At 42.7% G+C, this 22,328-nt stretch overlaps 1 protein-coding gene across 1 annotated transcript in view; it reads right to left on the bottom strand.

Moving 5' to 3' along the window:
- reck (reversion-inducing-cysteine-rich protein with kazal motifs) overlaps window positions 1–22,328 on the bottom strand; it is a 67,169-nt gene that overhangs the window by 34,986 nt on the left and 9,855 nt on the right. Inside the window, exons 2-8 of the mRNA XM_076085425.1 lie at window positions 15,054–15,112; window positions 10,329–10,403; window positions 7,677–7,713; window positions 4,689–4,774; window positions 4,511–4,558; window positions 3,842–3,875; window positions 725–922 (exon numbers count right to left, since the gene is read on the bottom strand). Coding sequence (XP_075941540.1) covers window positions 725–922; window positions 3,842–3,875; window positions 4,511–4,558; window positions 4,689–4,774; window positions 7,677–7,713; window positions 10,329–10,403; window positions 15,054–15,112 — 537 coding nt within the window. The remainder of the gene's footprint in view (window positions 1–724; window positions 923–3,841; window positions 3,876–4,510; window positions 4,559–4,688; window positions 4,775–7,676; window positions 7,714–10,328; window positions 10,404–15,053; window positions 15,113–22,328) is intronic.

Raw genomic sequence — 22,328 nt, 5'->3', positions numbered from 1 at the left:
TCCTCTTCTCAGTAACGTCTATGTTGTTTGATTATTACAACTTTAAGCTCATTAACACACCGAAGTTGGGAGAACTGTGGAAATGGGACCATCCGAGGAGCACCTGAATGCACCTATCTGTCGCTGCCTCTCCAAAACTGTTCCGTTAGTCTGCTGCTGGCAAACGTCAACTTCTGCTGCAGCTGACTATCTGACGTCGAGTGCTGTGGGTTTTGGGCAGACAGTCGCTTCTTGCAAAAAACCTCCCGAGTAAAGCGACAAAATAAGCTGTGCTGTTTCATGATGTTCAGTTTTATTCCAACAAAACGGACAGCAGGTCAAACAAGCTACGGGACTTCTGTAACTCTGCTGACACAACGGTCCTAAACACACACAGTGCTCATCAACAGCTTATGAGCCATTCATTTAGTTGTAATTTTCTTCCGATTAAAATACAACAAATTGATTTTGTCAACATTCACAAATCATTCTGTGGCACTTTCACCATGTATACAGAAAGTGTTTCTAATTTAAAAAATGACTGTGTGTTTAGAGATGCATGAAGCTGGGGTTGGGAAAAGAACAGAATTAAGAGACGAAAGATGAAGAGATAAAAGTTGGGGTAGTAGTACCGGCAAAACACCACACACAGAACAACAGGGACTAATGAATCCAGTGCTCCTGTAATAAAGCAGCACTGGAGTGTCGGCTGGATGCGTGCATTGCGAAGCGTGAACGGACTCACTGTCGATGGGGCTGCGTATGGGGTAGGACTTGGTGAAGTTACTGACGCAGCTGAGCAGCTGGGGGCTGTGGCTCTGACAGTACTCTTTGACGGCGTTGATCTGGGACACGGTGGGGGTGGAGTCGGTCCTGAAGATGGCCTGGCAGTACTCCCTGCAGGTGGTGTGGCGCCCTGCATAGCTGCAGCAGTTGGAGCCCACTGAGGGAAAACACACACAGACACACACACACACACACAGACACACACACACACACGGTGACAAACTTAAATACACATGTGGGCTCAGGGTGAGTATTTAAGAAAAAAAAAAACACTGTAAAAGACTACACTCTTATTTTCTGTAACCAGCGTAGCATTAAAGCATGGTAGCATTAGCAAGCTACCTCTCTAGCTAGCATACAGCAGGCCAGTTAGCTAGCTAGCATGCTAATTCCACCACGCTTTAATGCTTTGTCTGTTCTTTTAAGTAAAGCTTAGCAAAAGTTAAATCAGGAAGACTCTCTTTACAGTCCAAGGGGGGGGGGGGGGGGGGGTTATTCCTGATCAATCACTACCCCCTTCTAATATACTAGGTCACGATGGAGTCTAATTGCCAAAGACTCTTCACTTTTCATCTCATTATGCATGTGTAATAAATGATTCACTCTTGAACTGACTTTTGGTCCTTAGCATTGTTTCATTGACTCTAACTGGATACTTGTGGTCAACTTCAGAGCTCTAAACCTCCTCAGATTTGATTATTCTCACTAAAGCTGACATTAACTGGATAATTAACATTAACATTAATGGATAAGACAGATAGAAAGCATAAAAGGCATTTGTATAAATGGATCAGACCACAAAGTGGCCCTGTATGCCGATGATATCCTGATCTATTTAAGTAACCCTTCCAACTCCTTTTTTGAATTAATGAACCTGCTAAAAACATTTGGTAGATATGCAGGATATAAACTAAACTTGCAAAAAACACAAATTTTGACTTTTAATTGTACACCTCCTACAAACATGAGAGAAATTTCACCTTAACTGGGACCAGAACTCCCTGAAATACCTAGGAATACACCTACCAAGAGATATTTCAACATTGGCAGAGATAAATTACAGCCCCCTCTTAACAAAAATGAAAGATGATATACATCGATGGAACTCTATTTCTTTCCTCAGACTAAGCCATAGAATTGACTCTGTAAAAATGAATATTCTTCCACGATGCCTGTTCTTATTTCAAGCACTTCCTGTAGAAATTCCCCCAAAACAATTCTCCGAATTGGATAAAATCCTTTCAAGATTTATTTGGCAAGGGAAAAAACCAAGGATTCAATTTAAAACTCTACAACTCACAAAAGAGGAAGGAGGAATGGGTCTACCCAATTTTAAGGATTACTTCTATGCTGTCCAGATTAAACCTTTAATTAACATGTGTACCCCAGTTTATTGTGCCGGGTGGAAAGATATTGAACTCTCTATTATGAATGATCCCCCAATTCATGCAGTATTGGCCCATAAAAACTTGGGAAAACTTATAGACAATTTACAAAATCCATGGATCAAATTCCATTTAAAAATCTGGAACGTGATAAAAGGAAAATATAAACTAGATCAAAAACTACAAATACTTCAATGGTGTGCCTATGATCCGGGGTTCAAACCAAATGAAATGGACCATAGATTTAAATCCTGGATCCCAAAAGGTATAACAACATTCTATTCTCTGAGAGAAAAGGGACAACTAAAGGACTTTGAACACCTGAGGAAAAAATATTCTCTTGAAAAATCGGATTTTTATAGATACCTCCAGATACGCAACCATTTTGAACATAACATTAGAAATACAACGGACCTCGATGACCCAATATTGACAATATTTCTCGGTGCCTACCAAAATGATTCAAATAAGGGAATTATCTCTAGATCCTACAAAGGCCTTATGACAAAAATGTCGCACAATGTAGGATATGTTAAGGAAAAATGGGAAAGAGAAGGTAACCTCTCAATATCAAACGAGGACTGGTTAGATGTGTGTAAATTTCAATGGAAATGCACCAATTCTCACGTGTGGTGGGAATTTGCGTGGAAGTGTGTTATTCGTTTCTTTATCACACCGAAGCAGAAGGCGCGCTTCGCTGGAGGAGATGCTACATGTTGGAGACGGTGTGGGGCTCCGGAAGCAAATCACTGGCATGTATTCTGGGAGTGTCCAGTGATACAACCTTTCTGGGCAGAGTTTCATAAAACATTAAAAAGCATACTTAACACTGACCTGCCCCTGCAATTTTCCACATTATTCTTAGGAAAATTTGATTTCCAAACAGGGCGTCCAGATGAATACCTGTTTGGCATTTTAATAACGGCTTCTAAAAAAGCACTCACAAGGCGCTGGTTGCTTCCTGAGCCCCCCACGATACAGGAGTGGATAGGTATAGTAAACAACATCTATGTTATGGTAAGGATCACTTTTTCCCTTCGCCTTCAGAGAAACAGGTTTATTCAACTCTGGGACAAGTGGCTGAGATACGTAAAACCATTACAAACAGATTTTGTGGAATAGTGAATGAATGACCTTGTAACGTTGATTTAGCTTAGCAAGCATCATCGACCTCTATCACGTTCTCTCCCGAGTCCCCCTGTCTGATGTTTTCTTTTTTTTTTTTCTTTTTTGTTTATGTGTACACTCTCCCAAATTGTACAAAGTTACCTAACTTTGAAAAACTGTGGACACCATATATGCTGGTGCGAACGTAAACTTGATAACCTAAACTACTGTCCAAAAATAATAAAAAAATAAATGATAAAAAAAAAAGCTGACATTAACAAACAAAAAAAACCCATTAGACCTTTCAACAGGAAGTTAGTGACCTCACATCCTGCCAGGCAAATAACATGGCACGGCTGTGTGTGTGTGTGTGTGTGTGCATGTTGTGTATTTACAGAGAGAGAACACAAACAAGGCCACCTATTGGTTCCGAGAAGATAGCGGTGGTCTTGATGAGTTTATTTAGTTATTGGTCCGAGGGAGATGTGAGATCAGTGTTTGCAGCCGTTGGCGTCGTCACTGTTTATCTCGGTTACGTGTGTGTGTGTGTGTGTGTGTGTGTGTGTGTGTGTGTGACAACTTACTTTCATTTTTGGTGATGCAGCTGTAGAGGGAGTTCTAAAAGGAGATGAGAGAAGCTGGTGGTGATTAATCTTAACACAGTATGAGACAAAAAAACAAAACAAAACTACTAAAGCTGTGTCTGTGGTTTACAAGTGACTTGACAGGGTGACCTCAGAATGGATGTGAGTCACCAGCAGTTAGACAGAAGAGTGGTTTCTCCTCCTCAGATTCATAGAGGCCTGAAGATGTAAAGAATACCCTACAGTACAGGAAACGACTGCTAAATGGTCCACACCCCAGGTTGGAAACTCTGTTTTTATTAAGATGAGAAGAGTCCCTTTTTTAATGGCTGTCTTTTTGTATTTATATGTAATTTTGTAGAGGTATGGTGACTCTTTTTTTATCCCTTTATCATTTTTTTCCAATCTATGTAGCTTTCTTTTAAACAATGATGCTAATTTAGTTTTCACTTTAAAAAGAATATTTAAAATAGTACTTATACCATACAAGTGACTGTTAGTATGTTACAGAGTTTCACAGTAGTATCAGTTATACACTAGTGGAATGTGCAGTAGAAGTACAGTAGCAACCGTGGCAGTATTACTACTTAATTTAGAGAACTTGAGTCTATACATCATTCTGCTCTTTCATGCATGATCACAATACGCAATTCATTTTATTGGACTTACCTCTGTGACTTTTTTGCATACTTTAGTTATGTCATTTTTAGATGATGCCTATAAGGGAAAAAGGGAAACAGAGTCACTAAAACACAGCGGAGGTGGAGCTCCAGGTCTGAGCGAGACGAATGTCCAGACATTTGTTCTCACAAAGAAAGTTGGCCACACTGTATTCACGATATCTCACCTGTCTGCATTCCCTGCGACACTCAGCTGAGATGGCCAGCTCGCAGCAGCCCAGCCCCACCCAGCCGTCCGACTTCCTGGATACTCCTGGAGACAAATCAAGCGCCACAGAATCAACAATATGTCATGTGAATCTGTTTTATGGAGCTTGTGCAGTTTGTGGAGACTGATTTATTCATTGGACAACACTGACCTTTAGCAAAAGCTTGATATACACTGAACAAATAAACGTAACCCTTTTTTTGATGTTGAAATAAAAGATCTAACACTTTCTCTACCCAAGTGGATGTTTTCCCTCAAATTCTGTTTACAAATTTGTGAAAATCCGTGTTAGTGAGCACATTGCCAAAATAATCCAAGTTTTGAGGGAGCGGGTCTTTGGCATGCTGCCTGCAGGATCGCCACCAGGCGGTACATTCCACCGGCCTCACGACCGCAGACCACGAGTACCCGCACCAGCCCGGGACCTCCACATCGTCTCCACATCGAGACCAGCCAGCTGATGAAAAAAGCGTCTCAGAGACGCTCACCTCTGGTGGACAGTCCTGCAGTCAGCATGCTAAATGACACGCTCCCTCAAAACTGTGTGATAAAACTGCACATTTTAGAGTGGTCTTTTATTGTGACCAGTCTGTGCAACTATCATGCGCTTCGATAAGTATCTCGATCTGCCACACCTGTCAGATTGGTGACCAAAATGTGAGAGAAATAAACCTTTTATGGGCAAAGAAAAATCTTAAGTTTTGGAGCAAAAACAAAAGTGTTGCGTTTTATATTTTTGTTCAGTGTATGTGTGTATTCTGTCTGTCTGTTACCAGGATATAATACAAATTGTCCTGGCAGATTTAAATTCACTTTGTTGAGGAGTTGGGCCAAGTGATTTGGCTTTGGTGGAGTAAAACAGGTTTCCGTGGTGATTGGAGTCTTTCTTGCTTCTGCTGTGATTGACCGATCTTCAGCGCCGCCCCTTTACGCCAACGCACCAATCACAACTAAGCGCGCACTCGGACAGCCACTTGGTCTCATCGTTCTCTCCCCTCTCGTGCCTACGTTTCTGCTCTTGGCAACAAAGGCACTTGAAAGATGAGTTGTTTGCTCTCTCTCCATTTCCAAAACGTAAAAGTCTGTCAGTGAGCTCAGCATCAGTACCACAGCCAGTGTTCAAAGTAGCATTAAAGATGGCTTCTGTTTGTAAACCTGACAGCCCGCCTGCAGTTAGTCATTTTAAACTGCACTTGGTGACTAAATGGTTTCGGTTGCCATATTGACCGAAAGTTGACCGACACAGCAACAGAAATGGTGATTAGGTTGGTCAATTACTGCTGCTACAGTGACCCGATTTACAAAATGCTCTACGTATATTCTTTACTGGTGTCGTAAAACATAAAGGTTACGTGAAACGGCAATGATGCATTCTAATAATGGCTTCGTCTATTTAAGAACTCATAAAACATCACTATAAAAACCCTCTACTATTTATTGTGCTCCAAGCTGAGCTCCAACAAGTTCCACAACATTTAGCAAGGCATTCTGAGAAATGAAGGGATGCGGTGCACATCAGAGAATCGGCGATATCTCAGGAGCCCGACAGGATCTGAGGGAGTCCCGAGGCTGTCTGGACGCCAGTGTTTAATGAGTGCAAAAAAGAAAAGAAAAGGATAACAATACCTCCCGATCTGGAGGCCATTAGGCTTCTGACAGGTACATTTGTTTCCGAGCACAGGCAGCAGGACCTAGGCCTTTGATCCGGGGCCTGCTTTCTGCTCTGGTCGGATCCAGCTCCGCTCACAGCTGTAACAGCTTCACTCTCTACCATTACTTCTCATGCAACCAGATACACACAGTAGATACTGCCCGGCTGAATGTTATGTTTCGTGTCATTCCTAGAGTCAAGGTGTCTCCTTTTGATTTATTGTAAGCACAGTAAGTTTAGACATATAGATATGATGAGTACTCAGTCTAAAGACCCAACCCCCTTGTCGTCGTCGTCTATGATTGTACATAATATTTTCACAATAACACGGCACTCTGGAATGACGTGTAAGCTTCTGGCCACAAGTCACAATCTATTAACCTGTTTGTATTATTTCAAAAACAGCACCATCAAAGCAGAATTTAAAGAAATGGTTGATGAATAAACCAGATGTGTAATATAGCCTAGGCTTGCATTCCTCTGGTTTTGTCACAACGCTATGAATTTAGTGGAGACACGCCTCAAAGTCCGTGTGTCCGTTATCGTGGACATTGGGATTGGTTTTCAAGTGTGTTTATTAGACAATTAAAACAACCATGTGCCTAACTAAATCATTTTTTCCCACAACTACAAAATATATATAAAAAATATTGTCATGTCTTTAAAGCAGCATTTGTCACTGGGCATGATGGAGGACTCAAGTGCAGACAGTCAGATGCAGTGAGAAAAGGGTTTTAATGAATCACGAACACAACAGGGAATCCAAGGACGAGACAAGAGACGAGGGGGGATATCCGGCAGGACGAGGCAGGGCAGGCAGACTGGGAAACCGGGAACAGGACGAGCAAAAACGGGCGGGTAGGTATGAACAGTGACCTGGCAGTGAGTGACTGAGAGGCAGGGGTTTATAAAGTGGCTTGAACAGGTGAGGGGAGTTGTGCTGATGAGGAGGGAGTGCTTGATTAGAGGCAGGTGAAGGGAGTTAGGCTGATGCTGAGGGAGTGACAGGTAGAGTGAGGAGGGTGGAGCTACACAAAGACACACAGAACACACAAGGCAAAGCCTGATCGTGACAGCATTCATCTTTTATTTTTTCTGCCACTTAGCAGAAGCCCATAACAAGCTGAACATCACACACACGTTGGACCGTGACTAGGGCTGGGTGTGGTTTTAAAAAAACCACGATACCAGTACCAATACTACTCCCCTTAAAGTGGTGACGGATACCAACGCTGCGAGTGAAACCGTTTTAAAACGCTACACATACACGGTTTAATATCAAAATTCCTCTCTCACCTGGGAGTGAAGAGTTGATGCACGTCCAAAGTTCATTCTAGAAAGCAAAGTAGAAGAAAGGGTTAATGTCAGACGACTTAAGATTTAATAAAACACGTCCGAATACAACATAACTTGACACACTGGCCCTTTAATGAACTGATGAAGGACACAGAGTTGGATGCATAGGCGTCTTTAGGTGAGATCAGGGAAAAAATCCTGATGCACATAAGTATTATCAAAACAATATTTTCCAGTGAAGACAAATACTGAACTATCGACTGAGACGTAAATGTTGTTTTTCTCTGATTTCACAGAGAAACGGCCGTGACATTCTCTGCATCAAAACAATGGAGAACAGGAAAACATATGAATCCTATGAAAGTCCCGTTGGGTTTGTGGTGAGATGTCGTGGGATTAATCCTCACGAACGAGCTCGTCTGGGACAGAGAGACAGGCGCAGATAGGGACAGCAGCACGGGCAAACATGGAAAAAGAAGTGTGGTAGGTAGAGAGAGAGAGAGAGAGGAAAAAAGCTCTTTCATGCCCTTATGCTTTCACAGATCATTTTGTGTGAAGTCAGCGCGTCACTGGTAACACTCCCTCCGTGTGTCTCTTGGCTGGGGAACAAAGGTTCCCGTCAGCGGGCGTCAGCATCATTTATGAGGCGGTGCAGGGGAGTAACGGTGTCTTTACATGAGGCATAAACATGATTTGTGATGTAGCAGGGGCCAATGAGGCAACAACATGACAGGAAGAATAATGCTGCCGTTTACATGAGCAGAAGCAGAGATCCCTCCAGTCTACCCAGAGAGCCTTTGTGTGTACGTGTACGATGAAAGCTTTCTTTTTGTTACAGTCTGATATGACCTACATAAGGCCAACTAAGCAGTGTTTCTTTCACAGTCTCCATTTTCAGCTCAAAAAACCTAAAATGAACTAGCGTATCTTATATACACTATTAAAAAAGCAGACAGTCATCGTGACATCAACCATTGGTTTGTGGACTAACGTTATGAAGCCTCGATTTCGGCGATTTCGCTATCGCCATCTTGGATTACGGCCATCGCCATGTTGGTTTTTTTTCTAGCCAATGAAGAGAAGTGACCATATTTGGAATGCGGAGGAGTTACGTAGAGACGCCGTATACGGCTCTGGTAGCGGCAGCGACCTGTCAATCACAGTATCCCCGCCCTAAAGCATCCCCTGCTTTATGGTCTGTTTGACTCTAAATGGACCATAATGTACTAAATGAACATCATGCTGTATTGAAGAAGACTTGAAACTAGAGATTGAGACCATAAACTCATGTTTACAATGTTTACTGAGGTAATAAATCAAGAGAGAAGTAGAGTCATTTTCTCATAGACTTCTATACAACCAGAGGAGTCGCCCCCTGCTGGACATTAGAGAGAATGCATTGGCTTCACTCGGCAGAACCAGAGGTTGCCGCCTGGTCAGTTCACGCTTAGGTCACATGATGACAACTGAACCATCTCAATGGCAACTGAAGTTGTCGATAGCTGTTTTTAGTGTTAAGAATGAACTTTCATGCTCTTTATTTTCACGTTTTCTAAACTTGTTTATGTAACAGCAGCGATGTGTTGTGTTCTTTGCCTTTGTTTACCTCTCTGCTCTTCTCGGTGAGCTGGAATTTGTTTTTTTACTTATAAAATTGAATATTTCTTTTTAATGTTCAGTATCAAAACATATCCAGTATTCATGACAAAGGGCCAGATTTACTAAGAAAATGGCACAAATGTTTTTATTGAGTTAATCAGGCTCAAAGAATGGCAACAAAACCAACATCTCTGGTACCGTGACAGCACTAAGACCTAAATCTAAATGTTACCAGTTACATGTTTAGAAGTAACATTTCAATCCCAATACAGCTGTAATAATACACACAAGTGCATCATGTTTGTACGGTAAATGCATGTCAATAGCTTACAGTGTTTGGGCATCTGTTTGGCTGAATAAGAACTGGACACATGTTCATTTCAGACTGCCTCGGTCTAATTACTGGTGTGGCTCATGGAGAGAGAGGGGGACAAGCAGCAAACCAGCCTCTCTGCTTAGTAATTACCCATGGTGGGAGGAAGCTCTGAGCCTGTGTGTGTGTGTGTGGTTTAACCAGGTGCTCCAGTAGTCGAGTAACCACAACCACCAACCCACTTCCTGTCTAAAGTTAGTCTAGAAGATCTCCGTTTAGTTCTCTTTGGCAGCACCTACGGCGATCAGCATTGCAGGTGTGTTTTGGATCTCACTTACCAGAGATCATTTCCCAAATCATTTGGTAATTATAAAAAAAAGACCTAAAATAGTAAATTAAATGTAATATTTGCAGCAATAAACTTGTATTAATGGTAGAATGTGATTGTTTGCCATCAGCTACGATAGAATATATTATTTAAAACCCACACAAAAGATAAAATAACATAAATTATAGCATTGCTAATGATTAGTAAACATCATCATCATTTTATCGACACTTCTTTTTAATTATTTAGTTTAGTTGAATGCAATTTTTTTTGTTCCAATTGGATTTTAAAGACACTTTTTGCAGTGCAGTATTGAGCAAGAAGGGGTGAATGATTACATCCCAACCCAAATAAACAAACAGCTGATCAATAAATACAGCAAGCATCGTTGTAATAGAGGAAGTGTACTCACCATCAACTCCGGACAGTAACTGGGTAACCTCTGGAGCAGATGCTTTAGACGAGACTCACTCTTTATAGTGGCGAGCTGCGACATGGGAGAACAACACTGACTTAATAAAAACACCTTCTAAATCCATGTACATGTGCTTTGTAGAAACCAAACCAATCATTTACTAGTTCAACCACCTTGCATCTTAAAGGGCACTCCGTCTTCTCAGAGAGCCAAAGCTCAACACACTCTGACATCATATACAGTCGTGAAAATATTCAGCTTATTTTACATGTTGGTAGTGTTTCTTGTCTGGAGCTGCCTGTTGGTCATTCAAAGACATATTGCAGCTTTACTAGGAGTCTAAAGTGGCTGAAGAACTTACAGCAGGGCCGGTTGATGAAGTTTCAAACACCTTTCAAACACAGCTGCAATACAAGGTTTCATGGCAAGCAAATGCATTTGACGACCACAATGAAGAGTCAAATACAATGGCACAAACGAGACGGAATGGAGTGATACACCGATAGTTGTATTGCTGTCAAGAATGCAGATATTTGGTGTTATTTGTTAAAAGAGTCGGATGGATCACCAAAGTTATTACAATTCATCCTGAGGGGAAAGTGAATAATGCTTTAGTTGAGCTGTCGATCAAGAGCTTTTCAAATGAAGCAGTAGTCAAAAAGTTCTGGACAAAATTGAATGAAAGTCAAAAATGTCAGTGATTGCATTGTCAGGCTGACCCAGCAACGGGAGGTTGGTGAGTGCTGTGAATCCGGATCGAGCTCAAATTGACGGGCGGACAGCTGGACGAGAAGAGGCGGACTCTGTGTTTACATCAATGATGCTTTTTGCTCAAAAGTAGTCAAAGGTGATGGACAGAGCTCCGTGCTGAAAGAAAGTTGCTTGCAGTGGCTAAAACCAACGTGGAGCTGGAGCTGGAGAGCTATCTGGAAATTGAGCGAGCTCAAGCTCAGAAGCTACAGAATGAATTGAGCAAAATGCCAGATCACAAAAAAGCAGCAGAAGAAGAAGTGGTACAAAAGGCTGAATGAATTTGTTCCGGTTTACTTGTGAGGATTAAGCAGTCTTAACCTCTAAACAGTACTTTGAAAAAGGGTGCAAAGTGTGCAGAGTCGGCATGTTTTCACATCGAACTCGGTTAATTAAGGATTTATTCAGACCAGAGACGGTGATTTAATACGCTTTATTTAATTTCTGTAGAGTTTGTATGAAGTGCGCTTTACGACGAGTTAACAAGGCAGTTAAGTCAGTCGTAGAAGACTTCAACATTCAGAAGGTGTATGTTTGTATTCTCACTTTAAAGGAGCAGTGTGTAGGATCTGCCACCAACTGGTGGCACATTTGCAGATAGCAATCGGCTGAAACTACAGTGGCTGACGAGAAAGCAGGAAAACGCATGAGCCAAGTCAGTGTTTGGTTTGACGTTTGTCCGTTCTGGGCTACCGTAGAAACATGGCGGCAGTTCCCTAAAGACTCTCTTTATAGACTGCTCTTCATAGATAGATATAAACGTCTCCTTCTGAGCCAACAATAACAACAATTCTTATTTTCAGGTGATCTTACACTACAGACAACACACTTATTCATATTACATTCAATTTCTGCCAGTAGATCCCCCTAAAAGCTACGCACTGTTCCTTTAAGGAAAGAGGGGCTTGTGGATCTCGCCATTGGAACACTCCCCGACTCTATTACTGAGTTATTGGAACTGATCAAGACCCCGACATACTGTATATTATGCTGACCTTGATCCAGGAGACAGTAGAAATGTACTTGTTGCACCTTTGGCCGTGCATAATCTTTCCCCACACAGAGGAATGTGTCCGGGCCATGGGAAAGTGTTGCATTATGAAGTCAGTCGCAACACTTCTGAGATATGCTCTCTGAGACAGCAATATGGCATCCAAGTTTGTGGCGTGTGTCTCCACACGCACACACACACTCAGCCATAACACATCCAAGTGTTGTGTGAACATACAAAGGCGAGAGCCTGGGAGAACGCAGCCGCTGCCAGCAGTCTCTGGCTGAAGTGTGAAGTCATGAAACCCAGTGGGTGAGATTTACAGCTCCACACACTCAGACCGCTGGAGGACCGGAGGTCTCTTCCCTTTCCACTGCTCTGAGACGTCACAGTGATTCCAACACTGACTGAGGCAAAGAATACCAAAAGATGCTTGATGGTCGGCAGTCACAGCGTTTTATAAAACAAAAGTGATCTCCGTCCTGATAATAATAGCTTGCCCCCGGCACATGTAGGCAGTAGTAGCATTGTAAAATACAGAATTTAACTGCACAACGGCTGTTAGCTTGAACAACAAGGTCAGCGGCGCCGTTAATTCGTTATCAACGTTGAAATTAACCACAGGTAGTCGGGGCTGATGTTGTTTGTTGGTTTTCTTCTGGAAAAGGATCACGTGATAGGGGTCATGATGAGTGATGAGACCCAACCAAGCAGCAAACATGGGTGTCCGTCATGGTTTTTGCCCGTCCGCACAAAAACAAACCCCGGCGTTTTCAAACTAAAACGACGTCACCGGCGGTTTCAAACGTCTCTGTTTTAGGGGGTTCGAAAACGCAGCAGTAGTCTGGACCCTAGACACAAATGCAGTTTATTAAACCAAAAACGTGGTAGTGTGGATGTAACCTATAAGCTTGATGTGTTCGACGTGATGTTTAATGTCCCCAACAACCTACGTAGTCTCATATAGCCACTTGTTAGCAACCGCCTATTTAGGACGCTATCGAGTTTTAAGAAAGAGGTGTTTACTGAAGTATTTCACAACAAAACGTTAAAATCTTTTACGCTTGTGTTAACCACAGACCTTATTTCAGGCATCTAACTAAAACACTTTCACAGAACCCATTGACTTCCAGAGGAGGTAACTGGAAGTGTAAAAATGCTGACTCATTCCTGCAACACTGCTGCATGTATCAGCTAAAGAGACAGATGTGTGGTGGAGGCCAATCATACCAATCGTCTAAATGCACATTGAAGTGTTGGTTGTGGTATGTGTTGAACATTCCCAATTTGCCCTATTTCCGTTAATTGTTACAATTGTATATCCCCACTGGATTACTAAAGCGCCTTCTAATCTTTCACTTGGGTAAAAAGAAGAACAGCTGAAGCATGGAGTTCTGCTTTTGTACGCCGCTGTCCATTTTAATCATTTATGGGAGCGGCTCCTTCATGCCAGGCTCCAGGTGCTCGTAATGTGTTTGTAATCAGGTGTTCTTGGACTGGTCTTTGTTGGAAGCAACTGCATCGGAGGAAAGCAATCCAGACCGACAGTGACTTCATCCACTGCTTATTCCAAGTGCCCTGGCATCTCCGCCGAAGTGACAGAAAAACACACCGCCAAGCCGAGCGACAGTGATTTGTTGGCAGACAATCAAAGAAGAACTTTCTCTCTCTGAAAAGACCAACTCTGAAAACCGACGGGCCGTTTGTAAGACTCCCTCTGCGTGTATGAAAGGTGAATAAGTGCCGGCTGGCAGACTGATGGGCTCTTTCTCTGGTGCCGGGCTCATCGAGCGGTGGGCGGCTAAGAGAAAAAAAGCAGCTGTTTTCCAATTATGCGTCATCGAGGCCTGAGAGTTGGCGTTTTTCTCTTATTCCATGAAATGCTGCAGCTCCTTCAAGATCATTGTCATGTCTTGCTTCCTAACCGCTGGGTAAAGTGAAGGTTTAGCATCAACTTTGGCCCCGGAGGCAAAACAAACCGAAAGTGAGCCATTATCTCCATTTATACAACTTAGGCTGTTATACGTGGAGACCACAAATCCACGCAGAAGACACTCTTTGGGTTGTTTGAGGTGATAATATTAAATCACATTCCTGGTAATACTTCAGTAGCCAGGTGCTGACATTTCAGACAGTCAAGTCTACTTTCTTTTATTTGAAATGTTCCAAACCAGCAGTATCAAAAATAGCTTGGAAGCACATCTGTATTTCTCAAACAGCCGTTGGGTTCTATGTATGACCACCCGCACCTTTTGAAGAACGGCTCGTTTTCTGGGTGTAACCAGGCGCAAGGCGGCTTCCATTAGAGCTAAAAATGGTCCTGGTGGTTACATCGACACCCAACCCCACCCGTGACACCCGAACAAACCCACCCACACACACACACGAGACCTTAAGCACAACCTCTGAGGGGTGTTCTGAGGCCATTACACTTCTGAAAGTCCATTATCTATCCTGTTCCATCTCTTTCATCTTTATCACCTCCCCACCACTTTTTCCTCTCTTTTGAGACATCCATCTCCATCTTTTCATCGAATGTCTTCTTCAATCAGTTTCCTCTCTCTTTCTTTGGCTGGCAAAGCGCTGGTGTCGGCCATTAAGAGCACAGCGAGTTCTGTCCAGCCTCCCTCTTCACTTCAAAAGCACGAGGAAGGTTTGAACTCTCTGCCCGTTTGCTGCTCGCAGAGAAAAAGCTTCCTTTACGACCGTAAAGACAGACGTGGAGAGAGAGAGAGGGAGGGGGAGAGAGAGGGAGGGGGAGAGCGTCACCTGCTCCCAATTGAAACAGGGTGAGACTTTTTTTCTTCACTTCAAAGAACCAAAAGACAAAAAAAAAATAAAAGTTTACCCCCACTCCCCTTCAAAAACCTCTATTCATAGGCTGACTATAATGGGCCGAGGAGGGGGCTTGTGTGTGTGTGTGTGTGTGTGTGTGAGAGAGAGAGAGAGAGTGTGTGTGTGTGTGTGTGTGTGTTTTTTACCTGGTCACAAGCTTCTTTGCAAGGTGAGAACTCGGCAGCATGTTGGCAACAGGAGGGATCTGCAGACAGATGGGTGAGTTAGTTGTGATACTGCCGTCAGGTCATTACAGGTTACAGCGTTACCATTGGTGGAGATACACGTCATGTCCTGACACACTAGGACAGGGGGCGCTGGCTGGCAGCAGAGCTCCAGACCACAGCCCACGTCCAGGGTTCCAGTAAGGGACCTGGCTCGGTTTTAGTATGTAGACTTGACGTGACACTTTACCACGGTGGTGCTGAGCTGCTCTCTCACAGTAAAATACAGTCGGTGGGACAGAGGATGCTCTACAATCACCCACCATCTCGGTCTTATATTCATCTCTTAACTATTCACCCCAAATATTACAAACCGCTTCTCAAACATGAGCCAGGACGTGATTAGTCGGGGTGGGAATGTTTGGGAATCTGATGACTCCATTTGATTCAGAGTCTTGATGTCATTGGTGTTGATTCAATACCGTGAGCCCAGCCATGAACTCACCATGTCCCCGTCTGACCGACAGAGAAAGCAGAGAGAAGGGAAGATGTATAACAAGTTACCTGCATTCTAGGGCTGGGCCATTAATCTATTTTATTTTATTTCATTTCAATAACGATTTTGGCTTCCAACGTTTATGAAAAACCGATAGTCGAGATAAAATCATTATTGTGTTACGCTACGTTTCTCAACGACGCTCCAAAGTCATTTTTAAAACCAATCAAATCTTTTTTAAATCAATATTTATTTGTCAAATGATTATTCTTTGGACTTGACTTAACACTCGCTATGCGTTATCTCCAACGTGAAGCACATCCATATCCACAATGCTCTACATCACCCATGGACAGAAAGCAAAAAAAGTACGTTTCCAAAAATATTGAACGACAGTTCAATGACATCAGCTCCTAAAACACAAAAACCGTCCCAAAAACAGATGGGACGTGTTTCTCAATGTGGACTTTGTCTACGTGTGGCTTTTTAATCCACTAGTGTTTAAAAAAAAAAAAAAAAAAAAAAAAAAAAAAGTGTAAAAATCTGTGATGATTTCAAACAAGTGTCTGAAATGTATCCAGTTGAGAGAATCTCTCTCTCTCTCTCTCTCTCTCTCTCTCTCTCTCTCTCTCTTCTCTCTCTCTCTCTCTCTCTCTCTCTCTCTCTCTCTCTCTCTCTCTCTCTCTCTCTCTCTCTCTCTCTCTCTCTCTCTCTCTCTCTCTCTCTCTCTCTCTCTCTCCTCTCTCTCTCTCTCTCTCTCTCTCTCTCTCTCTCTCTCTCTCTCTCTCTCTCTCTCTCTCTCTCTCTCTCTCTCTCTCTCTCTCTCTCTCTCTCTCTCTCTCTCTCTCAAGGGCAGGTGACATAATAATTTGAGGGAGGCAGGGGGGTGAGGGATGATGAGGCCATTCACTCATGTACAGTATGCGGCCCCCGGGGCTGGCTGCTAATGAGCGCAGGCCCAATTCTGGCTCAGCATACACACAACAGGCCCCCCCCCCCTTCAGCTACATTGTTACGCTGTGGTCTGTGGAATGAAGAGCACAGTGTAGTCGGCCCCTCGGCTACACTGTTGAACTTCATTCAGACGTCCAAATGACTCATGTCAGACAAATGTAGAACATGCTGAGATGTAGAACTAGCGTCTGTGTCAGAGTGATATCCGGTCTATCCCCAAGACGAGGATTGTAACCAATTAGATGTAGAGATACAATGGTGACTGGGTCCGCCCACTTACTGTCACAAAGAAAAACTGCTCGCGAGCGAACAGGAAAAAGACTCGCGAGCGAGCGAATTCTGCTCACGGAGTGACGTAAAAGCGCTCGTCAAAGTAAAATACGCGCGCGGCTGTTTGATTTTCGCGCGCGCGGATCTCATTTGCGCCCTCGGATTTTGACAGTGATTTGCCTTCATACATGCGACCTTAATGTGAATAAAAAAAATGTAATAAATAATAATAAATTCATGTATTCCAACAACACAGGCAGTCGGTCAAACAAGCTGTGTGACTTGTAACTCTGCTGGCACAACGGTGTGCATGAGCGTCTTTACTGAACTCACAGTGCCTGTAAACTGTTCACTTAGCTCTCATTCACTTCCAATTTGTTAGGATTGTGAAACAAATGATTGACAAATGATTCTGTGGCACTTCCCCTGTTTAACCCTCATCTTACTCTCTTATCTTTTAACTTACAAAAATGTTGACTTTTTTCTTCTCGAAACATTATTAGGTATTTCAATCATGTCATCTGAAGAAAAAAATACTGATTATTAATATTCAGGAAAGTTAGTTAATTTGCAAATGAGTGTAAAAGGAAAACAAACATGAGGACATCTGTCTCCGTCTCCTTTAACATGAGCGCCCCTACCCCCTGAGAGCGTGTCATGCTTTAATTTAGGACCCATAAGGCTGGGCAGTACGGCTTCACATTTATATCACGGTATCATTTACCATAACGGTAAATATGGTGTAATTGTTTTTCCTAAAAATGTCAATATATACATGCTGCTGAAGGGGTAGAGTACTGGTATTGCAACTGCATGGCAGAAATCCATCTATCCCACAGTCAATGTAGACCGACATCTTTTTACTTAGTCATTGTGATCGATGGTGGTTATTGGCAGAAAACACACACATTCAGTTATTAGGAATTAAATGATTGTGCTCTTATTATTGTTATTCAGCCCTGTGTGGATCATGATTTAGACCTGAATCCATCAACAGCACTACTAAATTCTCATACCCACTGTTTTTTTGGGGTTGGTTTGGTTATGCTGCGTTCACACCAAACGCGGCGCGAATTATTCCTGCGAGTAGATTACATACAAAGTCTATGCACAGAAGCGATGAGACTGGAGTGACAGCACGATTAACGAGAATGCCGCGGCGCGAATTGCGCAAATTTGCGTCAATCACGCAAGTTAAAATTGTTCAACTTCGCCGAAAAATGGCGTGATGCTGCTGCGCGATAGCCTATCAGCGTTGAGATGTTTCTCCTGTCATCACTGACTGCCGTTGTTGAATCAGGAAACAAATACTGTAGCCGTCTGTGTTCACCCAGAGCTCTACGATACCTCATATCAATAGAGACCGGACCAAACTATGTGTATATGTACAAACAATATATAGACTCTGCCGTATTTATGCTTAGATGACGTTATTTTAAGTGCTGATGGAGATGCTACAATGTTAGCATAGAATAGCACCGATCGATCCGAACTCCATTGAGGAAATAAGCATTTTAAAAGTGATTTGCTTGTCGTCTTGCGGAGAGAACTAACAAAACGTGAATTCAAACTCTTTACAAATCGGCATCATTATGTCGTTATTTCAGCGTCCCTTTTTGTCCGTTTATTGCAAATTGATGAAATCCACGGAGCTCCTCCGGACTATGTTATGAACCCAGACAAGACTGCGTTTAGTTTCCAGGGATATCTGAAACTTCCACAAGTACTAAGCAGAAATAGGTTATATCTTCCATGGCTGATGGCGAAAATAAATGGCTTAAGTTAATAACGGCTTCCAGGGCGATAAGCCACGCCCCCTCTGGAGCGAATGGTGCAATTTAAGCGAATGACCACAAATGATCTCCGGCGAGTAACGCGGCGCGAATGACACGATTAGCGCGGCGCCGCGTTTGGTGTGAACACACAATTACGCTTTAACAGATCGATGAATTTAGAAATGTTGCAAAATTATCAAAGTACCTTTGACAACACACACACACACACTCTTTATTCCCACAGATAAGGGATGTGTCAGCATGCGGTCTCTCCAGAGGGAACATGGGGGGGGGTCACTCAAAACACCAGGGGGGTAAATTAAATCTTTTGTGTCTGCGTTCAAAGTCTCACCTGCAAATCACATTAGCAGTGTTTTTCTTTCTGTGCCAAATTGAGTTTTCAGCATCCAACCACAAACATCAGTGTCATTCACACCGTTATCTGTCTCTGTGCTTCGTGTGCGAAGCTCACATCCAAACAAACAATACAGCATCTAAGAGACACGAGAGAGATCAACAAGCAGCAAGAAGAGCCATCTTGTTGCTGGCAATAACAAAGCAGTGCATGAGAATTCCACATTAAGTCACAATCTGAATCTCAGCGGTGACATGGATGTGGTGTAAAAAGGTTGGTGTGAACCAATGGCGGCCAGCTGGTGAGCATCTATGAGCCGATCTAGAGGAGTATCTGCTCTGTGGTGGAAAACATTGTGGTTTATGTGGAGTGGATCAATCAGAGCTGGGAATGCAACACATTCAAAGTTTCACGCAATGTTGTACAACTTCTGTACAGGCAACGATGTCCGTTTCATATTGGATCAGTGTCAGGTTGGTTGTTTGGGCTTGCTGTTAACTAACTAGCAGACAAATAAATCCTCCTTTGATGAATGAAATACATAAATCAATGGTTGAAGTCTTCAAACCATAGGTACACATGCTTGCTATCTAATCATGACAGGTACAAATAGGATTACTAAAATATTATATATATTTTTTTATCTAAAGGTTCGCTGGGGTGTGAAGTTATGAGATTACTATAGGAACAGCAGCGTGCATCGTCTTGACCACTTTTCATCATGAAGTTTTTAATGAAGGTTGAACAATGAAGGGAAAATATGTTTTTTGTACTTTTTGTTCCCCAAATGTATCATTTAATTTGCCATTATTTACTATAAAGTAAACTCCGGGCTGGTTTGATGGTCTACACAGTATTAACCATGATAAGCTCGTACTGTACAAATCATTTCTGAAACAAACGGATCAGAAATGATGCAATTTCTTGTTCTTTTATACTTCTAAGTACCCAAAGCTACTTTTCTAAAAATGACCAATTTAGCTTCCATTTAGAAAGACTAGCGCAGTGGTTGTTTGGAACGTGTGTTGGTTCAGAGCGGGCTGAAGTGCTGCTTGAGAACCGCCCGTTGAAGCTTAGTTTATGCTCGTTGCAGTGAAGCTGAAGTGAGGCGCGCTGGCCACAAAATGACGTCATCACGGCCTTTTCTCATCTATGGAGAGTGCAGGTGGTCGCTTGGTCGTACACCTCTGAATTTAGTAACTTGGCGCGCCCGATCACGTGACTGTCACAAATATTCACTGATAAAAACACTATTTACATGTCTAGGGATTATACAAAGAAGGACAATTGGTTTTTAATGCTTTGGAAACAGGAGGTCTTAAAAATCTATATTTGAGTAAATATTTTGCAGCCAAATCAAACAGTTTACAGGATATTCAGCCCGTTTCTTTCTAATGCTTTTAATACTTGACTTGTGTCTTTACAGGACTTGTACAAAGGTAATAAAGTAGACCATGAATATGAGATATGAGTTTACAGATAATTACAATCCCTGCAATGTGGAGGTTTGCCGGTTACACTCCGTGTCTTTTTGATTCTTCACAGTTCATTCTGCCTTTGTGTGTGCTCGGGGCTCATTGCGCCAGTATAAACAGTTTGGTTGTAAAGTGAGTTTGTCCAGCATCCGGCAGCTGAAGTGAACTGCAGTCGGTGACGACATGCTCGACTCAGTCTGCTGAGCAGTAGATCGGATGAACACTTCTCGAGATATGCGAAGGAAACACACACACACACACACACACACACACACACACACACACACACACACACACACACACACACACACACACACACACACACACACACACACACACACACACACACACACACACACACACACACACACACACACACACACACACACACACACACACACACACACACACACACACACACACACACACACACACACACACACACTTTTTTTTTTTAATGAGTGCTATGTTAAGATGACATTCAGCATCTTATGGTTAACTCCTGCTTGGTATCATCTGATACTAAAGACAAATGTTCGGATGTCTGACTGACAACCCTGAATGATACTCTTGAAAGCCCTGCGCTGTAGCAGCTTGAGCTAACGTTAGCATCACACACCGACGAGCTGCTCTACAGCTCTGAATCCTAAAGGTCCCGCTTGATCAGCTTACAAATGGAATATGACGTGCTTAGATTTGGACCAATTCACAACTGCTGACGGATCTAGTTGTGTAAACGTGTAAATAGCGTATGGTTTCATTCTTACAGAATTTAGGTTAACTAGCTGAGGGTAAAGGTCACGATCAAGACAAAATAGCACCCATTTAAATTGAGATAAACAAATGAGGAACTCTGTCCAACTATTCAGCCATGACTCTGGACACATCCTCCTAACCGCCTTGAGGGAACGTTGATGGACACAATGAACCCATTTGCCAAGATGTTCCGTTATTATTAGTATTTTTGATGGATGCGTTCAGAAGAAGCTGTACACAATTTAAACTCAGTCACATCATGAACAATTTAAAAAGGATTGCTACTTGACAACAAACAGTGATTTATAGCCCACATTCATAGTCAACCGCAGTTTAATCGATTTAGACAACTGAATACTTAACGGCTCATCGACATTCCAACAAAAGCAGGGTTTGGCGTTCCCCGTCTATAATAGAACAGAACAGAACAGAAGAATACACACAAGTGAGGATACCGTAGATCTTGAACCAGCTTGGAAAGTGCCTGTTTTTCTGTTGTTACTAGCCCGACCTCTCACAGCATGCGGGCTATTAAAGAGAGCTATTCTTCTCCACCTATCAGAGCCGCCGCTGCTTCCGCTTCATACGGAGAAAAAGCAGCGTTTCAGCTACGACGAACAACCTGGAAACAGCAGCCACGCGCACGAACGTGAGCCAGCTACTGGGACGATAAGGAGAGGAATTTCACTGCACCCCCCTTCTATTTAACTGTAACATTACTCTGGGTTTCCTGCCAGCCAGTTTCCTGTGTGTGTTCATGTATGAGTGGAAGGAAGGAGTGGACATAACAGTGGGGCTTGGAACTCTTTTTTTTTTCTGGGCATTTGCAGGTTTTGGAATGAACTGAATAAAGACTTTTCTAGATGAAAGTGGCTTATTGATCGATTCATTCAGTCAGTGCCTTTAACTCATGTGAATTGATGAAAAAATGGGCTGGAGGGCATGGCAGTGGATGGAATGAGCTGCCCCCAAACACAGAAAATCATGCAAGAACATCTTTATATTCCCATCTTAACTTGCTCTTATTTTTTTCGTACGGTGGTCTCGTAAGAGTGCTTCACGTCAGATTCAGCAAGCGCTCCTAACTTTAGACAACACAGATCTGCAAATTTGCATAATTAAAGCCCCAAGCGTCCTACCCCATAAGTCCTACGTTGAAGTCTTGGTTTCAGAGAA

Source organism: Anarhichas minor, unplaced genomic scaffold (assembly GCF_050575085.1).
Source record: "Anarhichas minor isolate MPS153535 unplaced genomic scaffold, ASM5057508v1 ptg000155l, whole genome shotgun sequence".
Classification (NCBI taxonomy): Eukaryota; Metazoa; Chordata; class Actinopteri; order Perciformes; family Anarhichadidae; genus Anarhichas; species Anarhichas minor.
This window is presented reverse-complemented; position numbering and strand designations above follow the sequence as displayed.